The sequence below is a fragment of the Patiria miniata genome, unplaced genomic scaffold, assembly GCF_015706575.1.
Source record: "Patiria miniata isolate m_02_andy unplaced genomic scaffold, ASM1570657v1 HiC_scaffold_5, whole genome shotgun sequence".
NCBI classification, from domain to species: Eukaryota; Metazoa; Echinodermata; class Asteroidea; order Valvatida; family Asterinidae; genus Patiria; species Patiria miniata.
In genome coordinates this window covers 8224444-8242992 of record NW_024037072.1, presented here as the reverse complement: position 1 = coordinate 8242992, position 18549 = coordinate 8224444, and the positions used below count along the sequence as shown (strand labels likewise).

The 18549-nt window shown below is 40.2% G+C and overlaps 1 protein-coding gene across 2 annotated transcripts in view; it reads right to left on the bottom strand.

Annotated features, from left to right (window-relative positions):
* Positions 1–7278: 7278 nt before the first annotated feature.
* LOC119740956 (diacylglycerol lipase-alpha-like) overlaps positions 7279–18549 on the bottom strand; it is a 43989-nt gene continuing 32718 nt past the window's right edge. For both annotated transcript variants that reach the window (XM_038216472.1, XM_038216473.1), the window contains exons 9-16: positions 16361–16522; positions 15097–15177; positions 13858–14000; positions 13009–13150; positions 11697–11905; positions 10887–11013; positions 9513–10344; positions 7279–8002 (exon numbers count right to left, since the gene is read on the bottom strand). In XM_038216472.1, the coding sequence (XP_038072400.1) occupies positions 7653–8002; positions 9513–10344; positions 10887–11013; positions 11697–11905; positions 13009–13150; positions 13858–14000; positions 15097–15177; positions 16361–16522 (2046 nt within the window). In that variant the 3' untranslated portion in view covers positions 7279–7652. The remainder of the gene's footprint in view (positions 8003–9512; positions 10345–10886; positions 11014–11696; positions 11906–13008; positions 13151–13857; positions 14001–15096; positions 15178–16360; positions 16523–18549) is intronic.

The window sequence follows — 18549 nt, the reverse complement described above, 5'->3', positions numbered from 1 at the left end:
GCTGTACCTGTGATCATCAAATGGATTTTTTTAATTCCAAATTCTTAAGAATTTGCTGTACCTGTGATCATCAAATGGATTTTTTTAATTCCAAATTCTTAAGAATTCACTGTACCTGTAATCATCAAATGGAATTTTTTTAATTCCAAATTCTTAAGAATTCACTGTACCTGTAATCATCAAATGGATTTTTTTATTCCAAATTCTTAAGAATTCACTGTACCTGTAATCATCAAATGGATTTTTTTATTCCAAATTCTTAAGAATTCACTGTACCTGTAATCATTAAATGGAATTTTTTTATTCCAAATTCTTAAGAATTCACTGTACCTGTAATCATCAAATGGAATTTTTGTATTCCAAATTCTTAAGAATTCACTGTAGGCCTACATGTAATCGTCAAATGGAATTTTTGTATTCCAAATTCTTAAGAATTCACTGTACCTGTAATCATCAAATGGAAGTTTTGTATTCCAAATTCTTAAGAATTCACTGTACCTGTAATCATCAAATGGATTTTTTATTTCCAAAAATCTTGACTGTAGTTAAACTTATGCAAGTATTCTGCAGCGGCAAATTTTTTTTTTTACTTTTAAGGTTGATGTATGCAATTGATGCCAAACTTTTTTTTCTTCTTGTAAGCCTGAGAAGTGTTTACTAAATGCATTTAACGCCTTTCATTTCAAGCTGTGCTCGTTTTTCTTTGCATTGCATTGTTTCTACTGCTTCCAGTTTTTTATTTTACTTTAATTTTGATACCGTGTCTTATTAATTTTTTTTGAACTGCTTTTGCACTGAGTCTGCTATTCTTAAGAACAAATTATTTTTGTATTTGCTTCAAAGGCTGCTGAACGTAAATCACTGCTTTCATTGATTGATGTCTATTTTTCTTCAAGTGTGATTTTCTTTTATATAAAGTGATATGTATTTTATCCTTTGCAGTTGACTTGCGATAATAAGACATAATTGTAAACGATTTTGCATGGTTAAACAAAGATTTTTGGATTGCAATTATATCACTGTATGTATATTTTGCCGTAATATTTCGTAAGCACAACAATGAGTTTTAATTTGAAACGTAGATTACATATAGTGTAGGCATATACATAAACATGCAAGTCGATCATGGTTGTAATAAAAAGTGGGATCTTTAAATGTCATTAAGTATCATCTGTGTATAAAAATAAATCTGTATGTTTTGATCAAAATATTTCAGTGTTTTTTTCCATAGAGTTACACCTTTTGAAGTCCTTTTTGTTTTTCATTGAAAAAATACTATAACCAATTTGGCCTTTTTTGTCAACAGTAAAATATGAATAGAGCTGATAAAGCACATATAAATGACACAAATCTAAAAGCTCAAATTCACAATAGAGAACAATTTATTACGTCTCAATCTGGAAAACTGATCAATTATTTTTCAGTTTAAAACCAAAGAAGACCTTAAAATTAGATAATTATTTAATGCATTGTAAGTACATTGAAAAACGTGGAATTCATGGAATAAATTAAGGTATAAACCCAATAGACAACACTTCTACACATATGTTAATGAAGGGGTTAGTAGCTTGTTCCTTAAGACCCTCCTGCTGTCTGAACAGTCAAAAAATCAATCCTCTTCCCCTGCCATGCCTTTATACACGGGCTAGTCACCAACAGTCGGATCATATACATGTATCAAACAAGCACTGTGACTAGTCCAATTTAGTCAACAGACAAAAGCAGGTACATGTTACTGGTAGGTACAGCTGGCTTATCAATCATCTACTGTCAAGGCAAATATGTATCAAGTTACATAAACAGTCAAAGCCAGTCAATCTTGTTTTATGTAGGCTCGGAGCTCTCAACTGTTAAAACAGTCACTTGATTGATTTTGACTGCTGGGATAGCTGTGTTGAATCTGACAGCCAGACAGGGAGGGTTAGTCTATGCACGCAAAGGTTAACTTTATAAACACAGTATCAGATACATTTACAGGGCAAAATTTGACGAAGCTGTTAAGCACAAAATAATGCTTATCAAATTTGCCTGCTGAGCAACCATCAAGTGAAGAACGGGGCTCAATTTCATGGCCCTGCTTACCATACACTTTTGATTTTTGCACATTCCTATATCCCATTACTAACTGGCATTATTCCCCGTGGTTTCAAATGATGAGAATCCGAACAGGATTTTCACTCCCCACTTATCCTGGAGTAAAAACCCCCCAAAACAAAGATTGCGGACTAATTAGGCCCCCACCACAACTTGCATTAATTTTTTGTGCATAAAATTGAAAGCACAGATTCAGTGCAGGAGCAGTAACGATAAAAAATAAAATAGAATTGTATGTGCTCATGGAGTGGGCTAGTTTTTGCCAATTTTTATAGCTGTTCCGGGATATAAATTATTTTTGCAAGATCATTAGTTTCCTTTCTTTTCATTCAGCATTTTAATATGGTGGCTGCCATCTTGAATTTTTGCCCAGCTGCACTCCACATACACTTGGGCGTTCGTAATCGGCAACCCGAGAACACTGTTCGTGAGTCACTAGAGAACAGGGTTTCGAATACGCCCAAAGATTCGGTACAAGTACCGGTACAGAATTAGTGCAGTCTTTGTTTTCACAATAAGCAACGGATGGTTGTCCTGCCTGTCAATGCAGACATGCTGTGGTTACCAGACCTGTGTCAAGAATCGCCAGGCCTTGTCAAAAGCAGTGAGAAAAAAATGACTGGTTTTTTTGCAGTCTCATTAAAATTTAGGACATGTTTGTGCTTGCCAACTCCATGAAACTAAACCCTGGTACATGTAATTCAGGAAAACTGCTTAACTTTGTCAATATTAAACAGGAACAAGTTGCAACACAACTATTCTTAATTCTAGCCCTACATTAACCCTAACCTTCCCAAATCCTCCAAAATCCTCTTTGCAAAATGGAGGATTTTGCAGGATTGAGGCCATTTGGTAGAAATGTGTGGCTGATTTTGGAGGATGCACTGTGCCAAGGTCTTGGGGCCAGACCTTGTGTCGTTTATGCTCAGCCGGGCATAAATTTTGGCTTAGATTATACTTAAAATCCTCCGCACTGCTCCAGGATATCACTGGCTCCACCTCAACATCTATACTACAATTCAAGGAATCTCTGTCTGTCTGTCCGTCTGTCTGTCTGTCTGTCTGTCCGCCGATTATCTCCAGAACCGGGCACCGTATGGAATTGAAAATCGGCGGGTGCATTGCTCGGGATAGCAGAATGTGCAGTGCCGAGTTTGAAGTGGTTTGGACTAGGGGTTCTCGAAAAAGCTGCAAAAAAGCAGTATTTTCGGAGGCAAACGCGCCAGAATATAGCCTAGAACTCCGCGCACTGATTTTTTTTTTTCAATTGTTTACGTCATGTTAAAGCAAGAGCGCGCGTGCTTAATATGACGCAACAATGGACAAAAGGACGGGCACATGATGGGGTTCTTTTCAATTGTTTACGTCATGTTCGAGCTAAAGCGCGCGTGCTCAATATGACGCACCCATTGCAAAAAGGACGGGCACATTGTTATAGGGCGATAGCACTGCACACCATGTCTTTGTACGTACATACGTAAAGTGGCATGCACGGGCACATGCATTTTGTAGGCAACTGAGCAACCACCACTGCACTGTATGTAGGCGGTCGACTAAGCAAGTCTAATACAATATGGTATCGCCCTACAACTACGCCCTACAGTTGTAGGGCGATACCATATTGTCCAGTAGGGGTAAATATCAGTGCCAGGGGGGTGACGACATTTTGTGCGTTTAACTTGCGAGTGTGAGTTCACACCATTGAATAATGTGCGTTGTTTGCACGAGCTGCAGTTCTCAACTGCCCCTTCCGAACACGCACATTTTCGACTGGCCCTGCACTAGTATTGACAAAGATGGATTCTGAAATTAAAAATAGATTTGTTCATGGGGACTGTTCTTAAATGTCTTACGAAAGTTGACATCATTAAGCATTTAATAACCAAAGCAAATGCTGCAAATGTTTTCATTTTAAAGTTTAAGAAGAAATGTAGACAACCAAAACATGTGAAGATCAATTTTGAAGCAACGGCATAAAAAATAAATTAATTACAAAAAGAAACAATTTTTCTTTGGCAAATTTTACAAAACAAGCTTGAGATGAATTTAAATATACATGTCCACACATACAGAATATCTTCTGTTAACCAATGTAACATCCAAATGACATAACTTCCTTGAAAACTAAGACCAATCTTATTTGGCAGAGTAAAAAAACGAGAAGAACTACCATAATCTTGAAATACATGTAAGTACATGTGATCCACATGTACAATGTACATTTGTACATGTTCAACAAGACAAAACTAACTACCATCAATGAGATGCATCTCTGTGCATTTTTTATGAATTAAAAATTTCCAATCTGACAATTGTAAGGTAACTTCTGACTTCATATTCCATGCATATTTCGTTACATTAATTGGGAATATGTCATCTTCAACTTTTCTTGCCGACTACCGAACATTTGGAGCATTTTGTACTGAAATACTAAAGTATAAATTGTCTTGATTGAAAAGATAATTATTGGAATGGATGGTCCATTTTTATTTCTTTTGTTTTCATTGGTTATTAAATAAGGCACATTTGATTTCATAAAATTGATTTTGATTTTCATAAAATATGTTTGAATATTTTCAAAAAATCTCAAAATATTGGCAGTCATTGGCAAAGGATTCATTTGCTGCATAAGAAGGGGGACATGATGTGGGGTTTTTTTTTGGGGGGGGGTTATCTTACAGTTTTTCTTAAAATTTATGAATCAAAAGTTTTGGAAAATGTATTCCAAAAATGTTTTCCTGTACAATTGTGAAAAATAGAGGTAGAAATTAGTTTTTGTTGCTATGGCAGTTACATTGTACCTTGGACCAAGAGTCTTTTATCAGATATCTAGAAAAAGGATGATTATGCAAACAAACTTTGGCACAAACTCATTCAGCCACTTTAGGTACGAACAAGATATGTATTGTAGTCGAGTACCTTGCCACACGTCCGAGTACATTTTGTCCTTGAGTAAAAGGTAAAGGGGACGGACCTGTGTTCACAGGAACGGAGTGCCCATCTCTCTTTCGAAGCGATTGGGCCAGACTCGAGTCCATGAAATGCTGCTGGGGGGGGGGGGGGGGGGGTTCGCCACACCTCCTCCACAGCGAGTGTGTTACCTTCCCAGCTTTGACTAATGCCGGTACCTATTTAACACCTGGGTTGAGAGGCGTAATTGAGGTAAAGCGCCTTACTCAAGGGCACAACACGCATGGCCACGGCGGGGCTCAAACCTACAACCTCACGATCATGAATCCTGTGCTCCACCGCTAGACCACACGTGCCCAAGGAGCACATTTTGTCCTTGAGTACGAGTACATCTCCACAGGTATGAGTATTCCACAAGTATTTAACTAAGAGTATCAGCACACTTTGATGGGTATACAAGTTTCCAACAATGTTTGGCTTTAAGATAAGGCATTACACATATCCAGTGGCCTAACTAACAGTAGGGAAAAAAAGGCTTCTTCTTTTTGGCAAAAATTTACAAAATTAAGAATTCCAGGGGTAGAATATTTTCATGAGTACGAGTACTTTGCTATGAGTATGAGTACTTTGCCATGAGTATGAGGTATTTTCTTGTGAGTGTTCGAGTATAAGAACAAGTACAACACTACAAGTTTCTTCCGGATAAATTCTAGCATGCAATAAGTGGAAAGGTTTTTTTTATCAGATGAGTTTTGAAGCCTGAGTTGCAGTCGTTTATCCTGAGGTTTAATTTCCAATTTAGTCCAGTACTTTTACATGGTTTTGAAGATGTGAACATTTAAAACTTGCGTCAATAAGGAAAGACAAAATTATCAGTTATGCATAAAATCCAAACCCAAATAAATAAATTGTTCAGAAATTTACATTTTAAAAAAGAAATTGTAAGTACATGTACAGTGTGTACATAAAATCTATGTACATAAAAAAATTTAACTTCTATTTAATAGACACAAGTTTTTTTTTAATATAATGAAACAGTGTGCTGATTACAATTGGCAATGTACTTTTATGAAGTGAAACTTTATAAAAAAAAACTTATGAAATAATATTTTTGTCTTTGTTAAGTGGCAACAAGATGTAACTTACAGCCAGGGGCCAATTTCACGGCGCTGCTAAGCACAAATATTTGCTTAGCACAAAAAAAGTCTGGCTTATAAAAGCAGGTTACCAGGCAAAACTCCATGTGATGTATATTGCTCGTGATTACTATTCAGCTGTTGTCTGCTTAGCATGAAAATCACATGGAGTTTCGGCTGGTAACCCACTTTTATAAGCCAGACTTTTTTTGTGCTAAGCAAGTTTTTGTGCTAAGCAGCGCCATGAAATTGGGCCCAGGATAGGAAGATGAGTGTTTGTAAATGATAAATCAACAAGACAAATGGTCAACAACTCAGGAGGGATACATAATATCTAAGGACCTGTCACCACAACATGAAGCCAAAATCAGATTTTCAATGAATTTGGATTAATTTTTTTTCTAGATTCTGCAACACAAGACTTTTCCCACGGGTATACAGGGTGGTGCAAAAACAAGGAAACCCATTTTTTTGACAGGAATTCTAACCTACTTACTTAACTTATTTGAACTGGGTTTTTTTTTTTTTAAATGTAGTGAAGGGTAGCTCTTCAACCATACGTGGCAAAAAAATCTTGAAAAAAAATCGCAAGAAAAGTGTTTATTTGAATACAAGTCACCAAAATCACTGATGTGCACGTACAAGTCTAGTGTAGTGTTTTTTTGGTCTTCAAATCAAGCTCCGGAGCTTGGCAATAAAGCCGTCCGTGGACAAACAGGTTTGGCACATGAAATTTGTAAACTACCATATCTCAGAGACAAAATATGCATTTGCAATCTTTTTTTGTGGTCACTTGGGTTTAATAAAAGATCAATATTTTAATACCATTAAATTGAATTTTTGAAATATGCTCAACAAGCAGGTGAAAATCGCTGTCAAAAGTGGGTTTCCTTCTTTTTGCACCACCCTGCATAACAAAAGGGGGTACTGAGTTAAGCAATAGAAATACAGACTGCCAACTATATTGGAGTTAAGCAGTTGTCTTTATTTTTACGAAAACTGTGGACGGGAGAAAATAGATAATACAATAGGTTACAAAAGGATTTATTGATTTTTAAGAAATAAAAAAAATTGGAAATGGTAGAGGAGTTTAGAATGAGATTCACTTATTAAATCCAAAAAGTTGGCTCATTTTAAAAATTTTGGCTTTGTCCCACTGCAGGCCCATTTTGTAGTGACAGGTCACATATACAGCTTGTGTCAATAAAATTGTAGCAGTCAAACCATAAATATTAAAGATACTAGCACTGTCTTTTTGCAAAACTTATTGATAGAGTCTGAAGGTATGGTAAATACTCTACACAATGGTCTTTATCCCATCTCATTTGGACATCCCAGTCCAGAGATACAGCTAATTAAATGAAAGGGCTTGAATTCCGAGTTGGGCCACTTTTAGATAAGATTAGATACCACATAATCTGAAAAGTGGCCCAAACAGATTTTGACAGCGCACATAACTATTTTCGCAACATTTTTCTGTTACAAACTGAAGACAGCTCGAAGAACAACTCTCTAGCATTTCGTCTCCCCGTATTTCTGTCTTAACATCTTTACTCTTTCAGCTGGCGTTGTCTTGGCACCCTTTTTCCTCTCGTCACTGTCCACTTGGCCCATCTCCACGGCAACAACGCGGCTGTCATTTCTCTTCTGCAGGAGCTCCGCTGCTTCCATGGGAACAACGCCACATCGGAATGTACCATCTGGCTGAGGGGGGCGGGTAATGGGGGAGGGGAAGTCGTCTTCAAAGTCTGGACTGTTACTGTCCATGGACAGGGAGTGGTAACGCGTGTAGGCCTGGCCTAGGAGAGCCTCAGGCAAGCTAGTACTGTGATCTGATGAGAGATTCCCCGATGACTCATAACCTGGTCATTGATAAAATCATTTTAGACACAACACTATTAACCCATCAGCACCTCTACTACATTGTATTATAACACCTCACCCACAGATTCTGTGTCTTGATTGGCCGAGAGCGAGTCACATGTTACTTTCTAATTTTGATATCTTTCTGTGCACGCCAAAAGTACTATGCGCATAGCAACCAAAGTACTATTTCCACGGCGCGGTATTTGTGTGCAAATGCATGCTGGTGTGCGCGTTGCGCGTTGTGCGTAGCGCGTATTATTCCAAAGAGAGCGCGCCGCAGACTTGGGTTCAAACATTTCGTGAAGGGTTAGTTTTTAAGAGAGAAATACATTTTCCACCAATTTTGTATTGAAATTGAAGTTAATTTCAACTGTGTTCAGATTTAAATAAAGTAAAATATTAAAATCAAGCAGAATCTGTGGGTGAAGTGTTATAAAACAAATATTGAATGCTTTATCTCGTGGTGAAGTAAACCTAGCCTCCCTCGGTGATCCATGGACCATTCTATTTTCCCTCGGCTTCGCCTCGGGAAAATAGAATGGTCCATGGATCACCTCGGGAGGCTAGTTTTACTACACCACTCGAAGCATTCAATATTTGTATATTAGATATTTAATAAAAACCCGAGACAGTTTGCCCATTCCTATTTGTCAAGAGCCCGTCACGTGGGTGGTTTTAAACCGCTGATCAAACACTGGCTGGTTTTAAACACTTCCTGCGTTCTGTGCCACATCGCGCAGTAAGCGCAGCGTACGCCAATTTCTTTAAGGAGATTTTGAGCACTGCGTGCGCAAGGGCACATAACATAGACATGGCCAGAGGGGTGTTCCACAAAGCATGAAGTAAATTGTTGAACAAAATCGTTGGAGATTTGTGAATTTTTGACTTGTATTGACTTTTTGACCGAAAGGTATTTATGAAAGGGAATAAATATGTGCTTGGCTGGTCCCGGCTAGGGTCCTGGCCGCGGTAAATGGCCCGAGCCAAATTATTCACGGCCAGGACACTAGCCAGTTTTCAACATACATGTACTTGTTTAAAACCGGCCAAGCACATTTTATTCCATTATTATTCTATCCACGAGACCATACAATGCTCGAGCTGTTTTAGTAGTACAGGGAACAACAGGCAGGGCAGTCTGGGGCAGTACAGGTCTAATGGGTTAGCGTGTGAATAACCTTAAAGTTTTACATAATGGAGAGTCAATGAGTAAAGTATTTTGAAATAGCACGTATGTACATGCATGTGTATCTGTTGGTGGGCTCAGTGGCTGTAGGTAGATGGGATGTCTGCACCGGTGGGAAACAGGTTGCGGGTTCGATTCCCACCTGAGCAGGCTTGGGAGTTGATCCTTGCAAGCTGTTGATCAGTACTGAGCATACACTGCTTATAAAAATTTCTGGTTGAATAGTAAATCCATCTTACAAGATATATAGGGTTTTGTGTTCTTTTATTTTAAACAGGCCCAAAAAAGATTACACATAAACCAAAATTGGCCACACTTACTGCTTCCATTCTTGTCCACAAAGCTGAGCTGTTCTGGTCTTGCAGGAACATCTTTGTTCACCGAACTCTGTGATCCACTGTCATAGGTCAGCCGGTATCTATCGTTTGTTGATGTTCTACCTTTCACGTTGCCATATCGATCCATGACTTTAGTACTACCATCCCGGTGAAGCATAAACTTGTCGGACAGGCTTGCACTAGTCCTATCCGGTTTGGGCTCCACAAATGCTGTCGTGACGATTTGATTACTGGAGTTCGAGTTGAGGCTGTCGTCAAATTTAGGATGCAACTGATACGCATTCACCGGCGATTTCAAATCCTCGTCCACGTAATAGCAGTACCCGTCGTACATTCTGTGCGTTTGTTGTGGCTTCGGTTCCTCCAGTGTTATTGCGCTCTGGAAGGATGACATCGATCCCATTTCCGACATGGTATCGAAGCGTGCGAGCGGCGCTCTGCCTTCTGGGTAACCAGTGGTCTTTGGTAGACTTTCGTACGAGGCGTAAACAGGGGAAGCACTTCCTGTTCTTTGCATGCCAGTCTGGTGCCCTGTACTGACCTGACTTTGTGGCAAGCCCGTTTGGGATTCAGGGCCAGTCTTTGTCTTGCCGGCTGACGAGGTAACTGTGTTGCAATTCATATCTGGTCCGGCATCACCGTGGCTACCAGGGTTCACTACGAGACAAGATGACGGTGACGACTGACTGGAGGAAGGCGTTTCGTTCTTCTCTACCGTTTTTCTCAACTGCCTGTGATGAGGGGGACTGGACGGCCGGTTGAACTGTCTCCCCGAATATCTTGGGGCACCGTGAAGTCTTCCATACTGCAGGCACTAGGATGACAAATGCTCCATTAATACAACTGCAAAATCAAGGTCTTTTTTTTTGTTTTTGTGTCTCATGTTGCAAACAAATAATACAAGCTGAGTGGAAAGATATATTATTTCAGCATTCACACAACTGCACATGCAAAGCTTAGTTTCCATATCGATGCGAGAAACGCAACGTGAAACGCAAACAGGACCCAAACTACAACGCAGACATATGAAAACATTTCATCCGGAAGTGTCGCCGACAATCCAGACAGACGCAGCCTACCTCGCTGACGATCGACAAAGTTGAACTTGATCAACTTTGCCGACGGTTCCGCGTACTGTCTACGAAATCTGCGTTAAGCTTAATGTCGATATGGAAACCAGGCTTTGGTTCAGTTGAGTGCCCAGTTAACTTAACCTGTTTTTGGTTCTACTCAAAATGACATCTTATAGGACTCCTCTTAATTTGATATTAATCAAGTGCAAAGTTTTTAAAATGGCAATAATTTAAGGCTCAAGTTCAAGTAATCAAATGTCAAACATAGGCTGATCTTGATTACCTTGCGTAAAGCAGACATGACATTCTTGGGGAGATGATCGCCTATCATGACTGGTGATATCAACACCTCATCAAATGCTGTGTTGTCGCGCCACACAGCAAACCAGGCACAATCTTTCTTGTTAAGTCTGAAGATGAAAAAAATTTGCAGTCAGGTTGGTGTAGTATACAAATTCAGCATGGTTTGAGGGGAAGTAGTTGGAATTACTGGTCCCGAGGTGTAGGTCAGCTTGACTACCTCCCGACGCGAAGCAGAGGGAGGTATGCATCATGACGTGAAGCGGAGGGAGGTAGTCAAGCTGACCTATACCGAGGGACCAGATTCCAACTATTTTCCAGAAATAAACCACGCCGTATTTGTTTTACTACACCTCATTAATATTTAGTAGCCTCACTGCCTTTTTAGTAGCCTCACTGCCTTGTCGATAACGACCTTCATAGATTTGGCATCTTTGTTCAGTACAACATCCTCAACTGTATTCAAGAACTCATTTTTTCCAAGGACAATTAAATTATGGAATGACCTGCCCCAAAACATCACCGACTCTATGACGCACAAGACCTTTAGGGACAACTACTACAACCACATCATGACCGAGACCTAGGTGCCGACACCTCCCCGTGACCTCCTAGTCAAGATCCCTAGAGGATGTTTCAGGAGGAAACCAACCAAGTACCAAGTAAGTACAACTTATTCAAGTTCTTCGTCAAGTTCATTGATTCCAGCAAGGTACAAGTTAATTGCACAGTTAATTTCCAAGTGATGTCATATGACATTTCTCAACCAATCAAACTGCGGCATCCAACTCACCCTTCTCGCTTGGGATTGGTCCGTACGATCTGCATGATCCTCCCAGGTGGGTACAGGGGATTGTGGGTAGTCAGCAGGAGCGACAGGTTCGTCGGGTGGAAGGCTTTGGTCAGTCGTGGAGGGGAGGGGGAGGAGTCCGAGTCACGAGGGCTCAGGTTCTTAGGGCTGATCTCCCGACAGCACAGCAAGCCATCAAAGATGATTTTCCACTGGGTCCAAAAACAAAATAATAACAATCGGCATTTAAGAACATTCTTATTAGCAAACTAAATCACAGCGCTTACAGTATTATTATTACCCCTGATCATTGGGCCAATTAAACATTCCAAATACCATCTCAGCTCCCTGGGGAGTATACAGCTCGATGCTGCCTGTTAGGCGCAAGCAAGCTTATTCAATCACAATAACCATCTCTGCCCTCACAGGTACCCATTTACTCCTGGGTGGAGAGAAGCAATGAGTGACAAAGTGCCTTGCCCAAGGGCACACGCACCATGACCCCAGGCTGGACTCGAACCCACAACCTGCAGCTTTACCCACAGACCACGAATCCAGTGCCCTTAACCACGAGGACACAGCACTCCACCAAAATAACCAAATTTGAAGCAGGTTTGAAAGTCTGCAATATTGTTGCTAAACCGATGGGCTAGCCATTGTCCTCCGAGTCACTAACGGACTGACTGACTGACTGACTCCCCCACTCCCCGAGTACAAATAATGTCCCGGACTGAGACTGAAGGTGCCAGGTCAACTATGCAAAACTGTTTTTGTTGTACTTCCCATTCAATCCAGGACCTTGCGATTGCATTTGGAGTTGACTCTTAATTTTATCCATCAAATAAATAAACAACCAAACCAAAAAACAGGGAATATCAGTAACGAACTCCAGCTTTAGCAGCGAATGTAACCCCTCTCTGAAAACTTGATTATTTACAAGATCAATAGGTTTTGTAATGTATGGACAAAAACGACTGATACATGAAGTTGATTCACAAAGCAAACAGGAACACATTGCACAAAGCATGGTAACCAACTTTCAACTGAATATAAACAAACCTTTAGAATCTTCATATGAGAGGAACGCATGAGAGGAACGTATGGCAACGATTGTGCAAAAGTGTTCATCACCAACAGTTGTCTCACATTTTTACCATCCAGTGTGCGTTGCAAACAGTCCTCTCATCACAAGTCACAAGCTATTCAAATGAACTGTGACCACAGCATTCATTTGTTACTGTTCTTTCCCCGTTACTCATGATCGACTTGTGATGTACTGTGGACGGGACGTATGACGGTCAACATTGTTATGTACCTTTGTGTCTGTGCTTCTCTTGATGCAGTCAAAGAGATCAGCTCGCAGACACTCCATCTGAGACAGACCCACCCTGGTAACGATGTCTTTACCGATGACAAGAGACGTCACAAAGTCTTTGGTGTGCTCAACTACTGGCATGCTGTGGGACAATGACAATTATTGTACAGATAAAGATTTGAAGGTTTGCAGGGTGAAGATAACAACAAGATTAAGCTTTACGGGAAGTGTGGCCTAGTGGTTGGGGTTCGTGACTCATGATCAGAGGGTCAGGGGTTCAAATCCAGCTGCTGGTCTTATGTTGTGTCCTTGGGCAAGCTACTTCGTCCTACTTGCCTCTCTCCACCCGGGAGTACAAATGGGTACCCGCATTAGCTGGGGAGTAGCCTGCGATGGACTAGCATCCCATCCAGGGGGAGTAGAAATATTCTCAGTCATTTCATCCTACTGAAACCGGAGATAAACGCCGGACTTTACTTTACAGTTGCACCATGCAACAAATCTCTTTTGTGAGGTGGTGAGGTTCTGAAAACAACCAAGGAAGCTCACAAAAGAGATTTGTTACTAGGCTGACCCATCTGGGACTTGCACAAAATAACTCTGTGACTAGTTTTGCTGTTTACCAAGTGCTCACGCGAGGTTTCACGAAGAGGGTAAATACTCATGGCTGTAGACTATCGCACAGGTTACCCGTGTCTACTGCCCGTGCGCTTTACGAAGGTATTGGAAGTTGACAAACTAGAGCCCTCTGCTTCGCCTCGGCAATAGTTTATCAACTTCCAATACCTCGGGGAGGTAATATCCACTATTCCCCCTCAAACCATGTTATATTTTGTATTAATTTCTCACCTGAGCAATCCACCTGGAGGTGAGTATGCATAGCATTGTAGTTTAGGGTAGTCTGGTCTGAGTAGTATGCTGAGTATTGACACGGTGCCCGCCCCTAATGAATGACCCACTAGAACCAACTCGTAGTTCTGAGAACCTCTCTCCTGTTAAATCGTCAAATACCAATAAATAAGAAATCGCATTAAAAAAAAGAACAAATGAACCACAAACGGAAACTGACTATCTGCATTTACCCTTCATCCGCCATAATCTGCGCAGGTAACGCTTTGCAATGCGTGCGTGTTGCCAACGCAAATTAAAGGCGCGTGCGTAGAAATAGGATCGCTTAGTTTTAAGAGGTCTGACGATATAATTATAATAAGGTTGGGCAAAGAAATTGACTAGGGCAGGGTTTGAACCTGCGACCTCCGGGCTACAGTTCCAGTGCTCTCCCAACTGAGCTATCCAGCCCTATGTTGGCAGTTCCACAATGCCATTGTCTTTGTTCAAGGGCACTAGTCAGAAGCACCTGTATATGCCAGGTAGCCAGGGATCAAAGTCACGATGCTAGCAGCATTAACAATGCTGCAATTCTGGAAAATGGCAACCGGGCTCACAAACAGGGATGATAGCTACATGTAGCAAAAGAACAATTCAACAGCAATCATTTGAACAATTCCATAAATTATTTGTAGCTCTTCTTACTTTCTTCAAGTAGAATACACATAATGGCCGCTGGGAAATGGAGGCTGCAGAAGTGAGTTAAGTCTATTGTCAAATTTACCCTCTGCAGTAAATGGATCGTTCCAGATTTGGCCATAAGCCTCGCCCACATTTGGTTTGCGTACATTTCTCACCGTGCCTGTGACCAAGTATGACGCTCTACTGGGGTCACCTGACCAGAAGTCATGATATAATTGGTCAAAGTGTCCAGTTTGGAAGGCAGTAAGGGTCTATAGGGATTGTGTCCCTGTATTGCCACATAAGGTACATGTATCTCATAGCTGAATGTCCGACGACAGCCTTTTTAAACCATTTCACGAAGCACCATCAAATAATGATGACTAATATAAAGAACAATTCAACTAACATGTTCCTGGTACCAGCAGGTTAACAGTCTCTTAACTACTTAATTACATTTTTTTCCCTCATTAAAGGTGCCAACGTATTCCCTTTCACAATACAACAGTGCTGGATTTATTGTATACATGCATTTATTATATATCTGGTTGCATAAGGTCATGTGTGTTTTCAACTTACAGGGTCGTGAGTAAAAGCCCTTGACAGGATCAATTCTTCTTGGAGTTTCTTCTTAATGTGTACAGCAGCTCCAACCATGCCCTGAATGCAACAGGAATTTAAAAACGAACAGTGACAATGGGCAATTTTATGAGAATGCGGACATGGCTGAAAAATTGAAAATTTACGGAATCTTCAAAACTGCAAGCATCACAACCTCAAATGTGGCATCAAATTAAAGGGGACACTCAAACCTTTCATTTGAGTGATGTGGTAGTAAGAAGTTATGGCTAAAGCTATGGATTTTAGGTAGTCATTTGGCACCTTGTTGTACATGCAAACGTGTTATTGTGAGATTTGTGTTTAAAGCAGCGAGACAGGTTCATATTTTATGAGAAAAGAATGTTTTGTTTATTAGTTTATGTTTTAATTTGTAACGCGAGTTGCCGTAACTCAAGTAACCAAAATATATCCTTCTAGAGATTTTTTGTTTATTTTTTTAATAATTGAAATGGTAGCACATTACTTACACCCTAATAATGTAAGGGCACTAAAAAGGATGCAGGGTGGTTTAAGTTTTTGCCCAGTCCTGTCCCTTTTAATGTGAGTTTCTGATAAAAAATATTGCCAAACCAACAGAAGGTTATTTTGTTGGCCTTTTTTTGTAGTTTAGTCACTTCATTTCAAGGAATCTTCCGTGAGAAAAATCCACTTTCAATGCTTGGACTTTATGGAATAATTCAGCTCAGTTGATGGAGGACCCTCCATTTCATGTAAATGTAACGTGAGTTACCACGGAATTGCCCTAATACATTCAGATACATCCTGAACTACATTCAACCAAGTCTGAATATACTGTGTTTAATGGAAACAGTGAGCCCTGTGATGATTGTATTCATCAACATGGCAGCCTGCACAGAGGATTGTTTGAGAAAGATTCTGATCCAGAAAGGTAGTTTTTTGTCAGTTGCTTTCAGCGCTGAAAAGAGGACACAGAAGACTGCAATTTGCCCGCTGTAAAGGACATGCGTGACAAATTTGTTCAGATTTATTGACTGCTTGGGCCTGTAATGTCTACGATGGTGCATCACTATGTCATCAGCATACCAAAGGCACAACAGTTGTCTTGCACAATTAATTGCCGTATTTGCACCTATATGATAGAGAGCGTCTACTGCATAGACTACAATCGACCATGGAATCCTAGATATATAAATGTAAGCTTCCTAACTCTTCCTCCCAATCCCTCCCCCCCCCCCCCCCACACACATAGCAACACACCCACCTTGTGGCCAAACCAATCGCTGGGGCAGTTCTCCAATGGAATCTCAGATATATCAGCTGACAGGTCTGTCAGCCAATCCTGCATAGATAGCGTGCCTCGCACCGACACGATCACCTTACGTCTGGAGTGGTCTAAGGCGACGAAGAACGGCGTCTCCCATACCTGGACAAAAAGACAAAGACTGTTTCTCACAACGGATTCTTTCTGTAACAGAGGGCTCCTAAGTAAATTTCGCTTTTGAGAAGGTTGGGACACTGAGAGGGACTCAAACACATTGCTAATGGTGCCCAAAACTCATGCATAGTTACAAAGGGTTTGTGCAAACTGCCCGCGCCCCCTCCATCCCCTGCTACGCCACTGTAACGCCAAACATATTGGACCCACACCATAAGAATTTGAAACAAAGATGTGTTAAGATGATTGGGCCAAGTAAAAAAAAAGAAAAATAGCTTCTCGTCTGGGATTTTCGTAAAAGGGAGGAGGCGGCCCTTTTTTCTTTCCTTTTTTGCAAGAAGGCGGATTTTCCAAGATGGATTCTTCCATTTTCTCGACTTTTTTGCTGATACTTTTTGTGTCTAAAGGAGCCATCACCCTTTCTACTGGATTCTCGAGTTCATGTATAGCTACAATTTTGCTGAAAGCACATAAAAAACACAAGTGATTGCAAATGTATGATTAAAAAAAAAAAGGGGGGGGGAAGAAAAAGGCGGCCAGGAAAAAGGAAGTGGAAGACGAGAAACTGGTTAATTTGATTATTTGGCCTTAACGTTCTGACACGTAAACCAATTGAGACTCGTTTGTTGGCATGATGTTGGTTAGAATGCACCAAACAAAATAATCGCAGAGTTTTACATTGTGGATTGTGCAATGTTAAATGAAGCACAGTATATCATTTCTGGTTTTCCTAACTCAGGCATGCAACTGGGAACTTAGAACAAATGAGGAAATTCCAAACCACACAAGACTTGGTATAGTGTTTTTCAATTTGTAATGGCATTCATGACAAGTAACAAAACAAGGAAATAAGTGGATCCGAGGAAAAGTTCCTTGCCTGCTCATTATCAAACCCTGAAAACTAAACAAAACAAAATAAAACAAAAAAACAACAAATAAAAAACAGCAAACAGTCAGCAAAGACAGAGCGAGATCTTACCTAAAAGTTATCCAACCAATCAGTGTATTCCAGCAGATCGAAAACCAGCAGAGATAAAAAGCAGAAAGACTGCCAAAGTTAGTCAAGCAAATGGTTATAATGCAAAAGTCAAGTATATAAAAGAAAGCATATTACGTGTAAAGTACATGTAAAATGAGCAAATCTAAAGAATGCATTTGTCAACAAGGCAAATGAGTTAAACCTCTTTACTTTCAATTCAAATTTCAATTAATTCTTGACAAGGGTAAGAAAACGGAAAGCATTTTTGCCCATGCCCAAAGCTTTTTAATTGGCATTAATTCGCAGTTATTTGCATAAATATTGAAATAAAGCACTGCTGTAAACCGCTTTCATCACATAACCAAAAAAAAATCAAGCATTCGAAAATGATTTTGCCTTACCCAACGTGCTTAACCCACACACCTACTGCAGAGTGGAACCGCCCACTCATAATGTTTGCACCCTTGGCGCTGGTTGGAATGTTCGATTCTCAAGAGGGGATGGTCAGCAGAGAGGAGAGGAGAGGAGGAGGGTGGTGGATGGTGGTGGCAAAATTTGGTTAGAGAGTCCAAGCAATGAAGTGGCAGTGGGAGAGGAAAAAACGAGCCGCGGACCACTGTTGGCAAGTGATGGAGCAACAAACGTTAGTAATCACTCAAAACTAACTCGTTAATTCAACAAGTGTTTAAAGCTTTGAATCCTAGACATTGTTGACATGGACAACAATTGGTTTAACATCAACAAAGACCAAAAAACAACAATCATATAACGGACAAACAATTCAGCATGCAGTATGAAAATGGTATAACTAATGCATCTATACATATATCTAGACAGTCCACTACCTACAGAGTGTACATGTACGTTTACTCTTTAATATACACCATGTACACTGTCAACTACAACTACAACTACTTTGTGTTTCGCTACAATTCCCCGAAGTTCATAAAAATGGATGATGACGTGATGATAAAATCTATCAGAAAATGTTCACTACAGGGCGAGTCAAAAAGAGGGACCAGTAATTCCAACTATT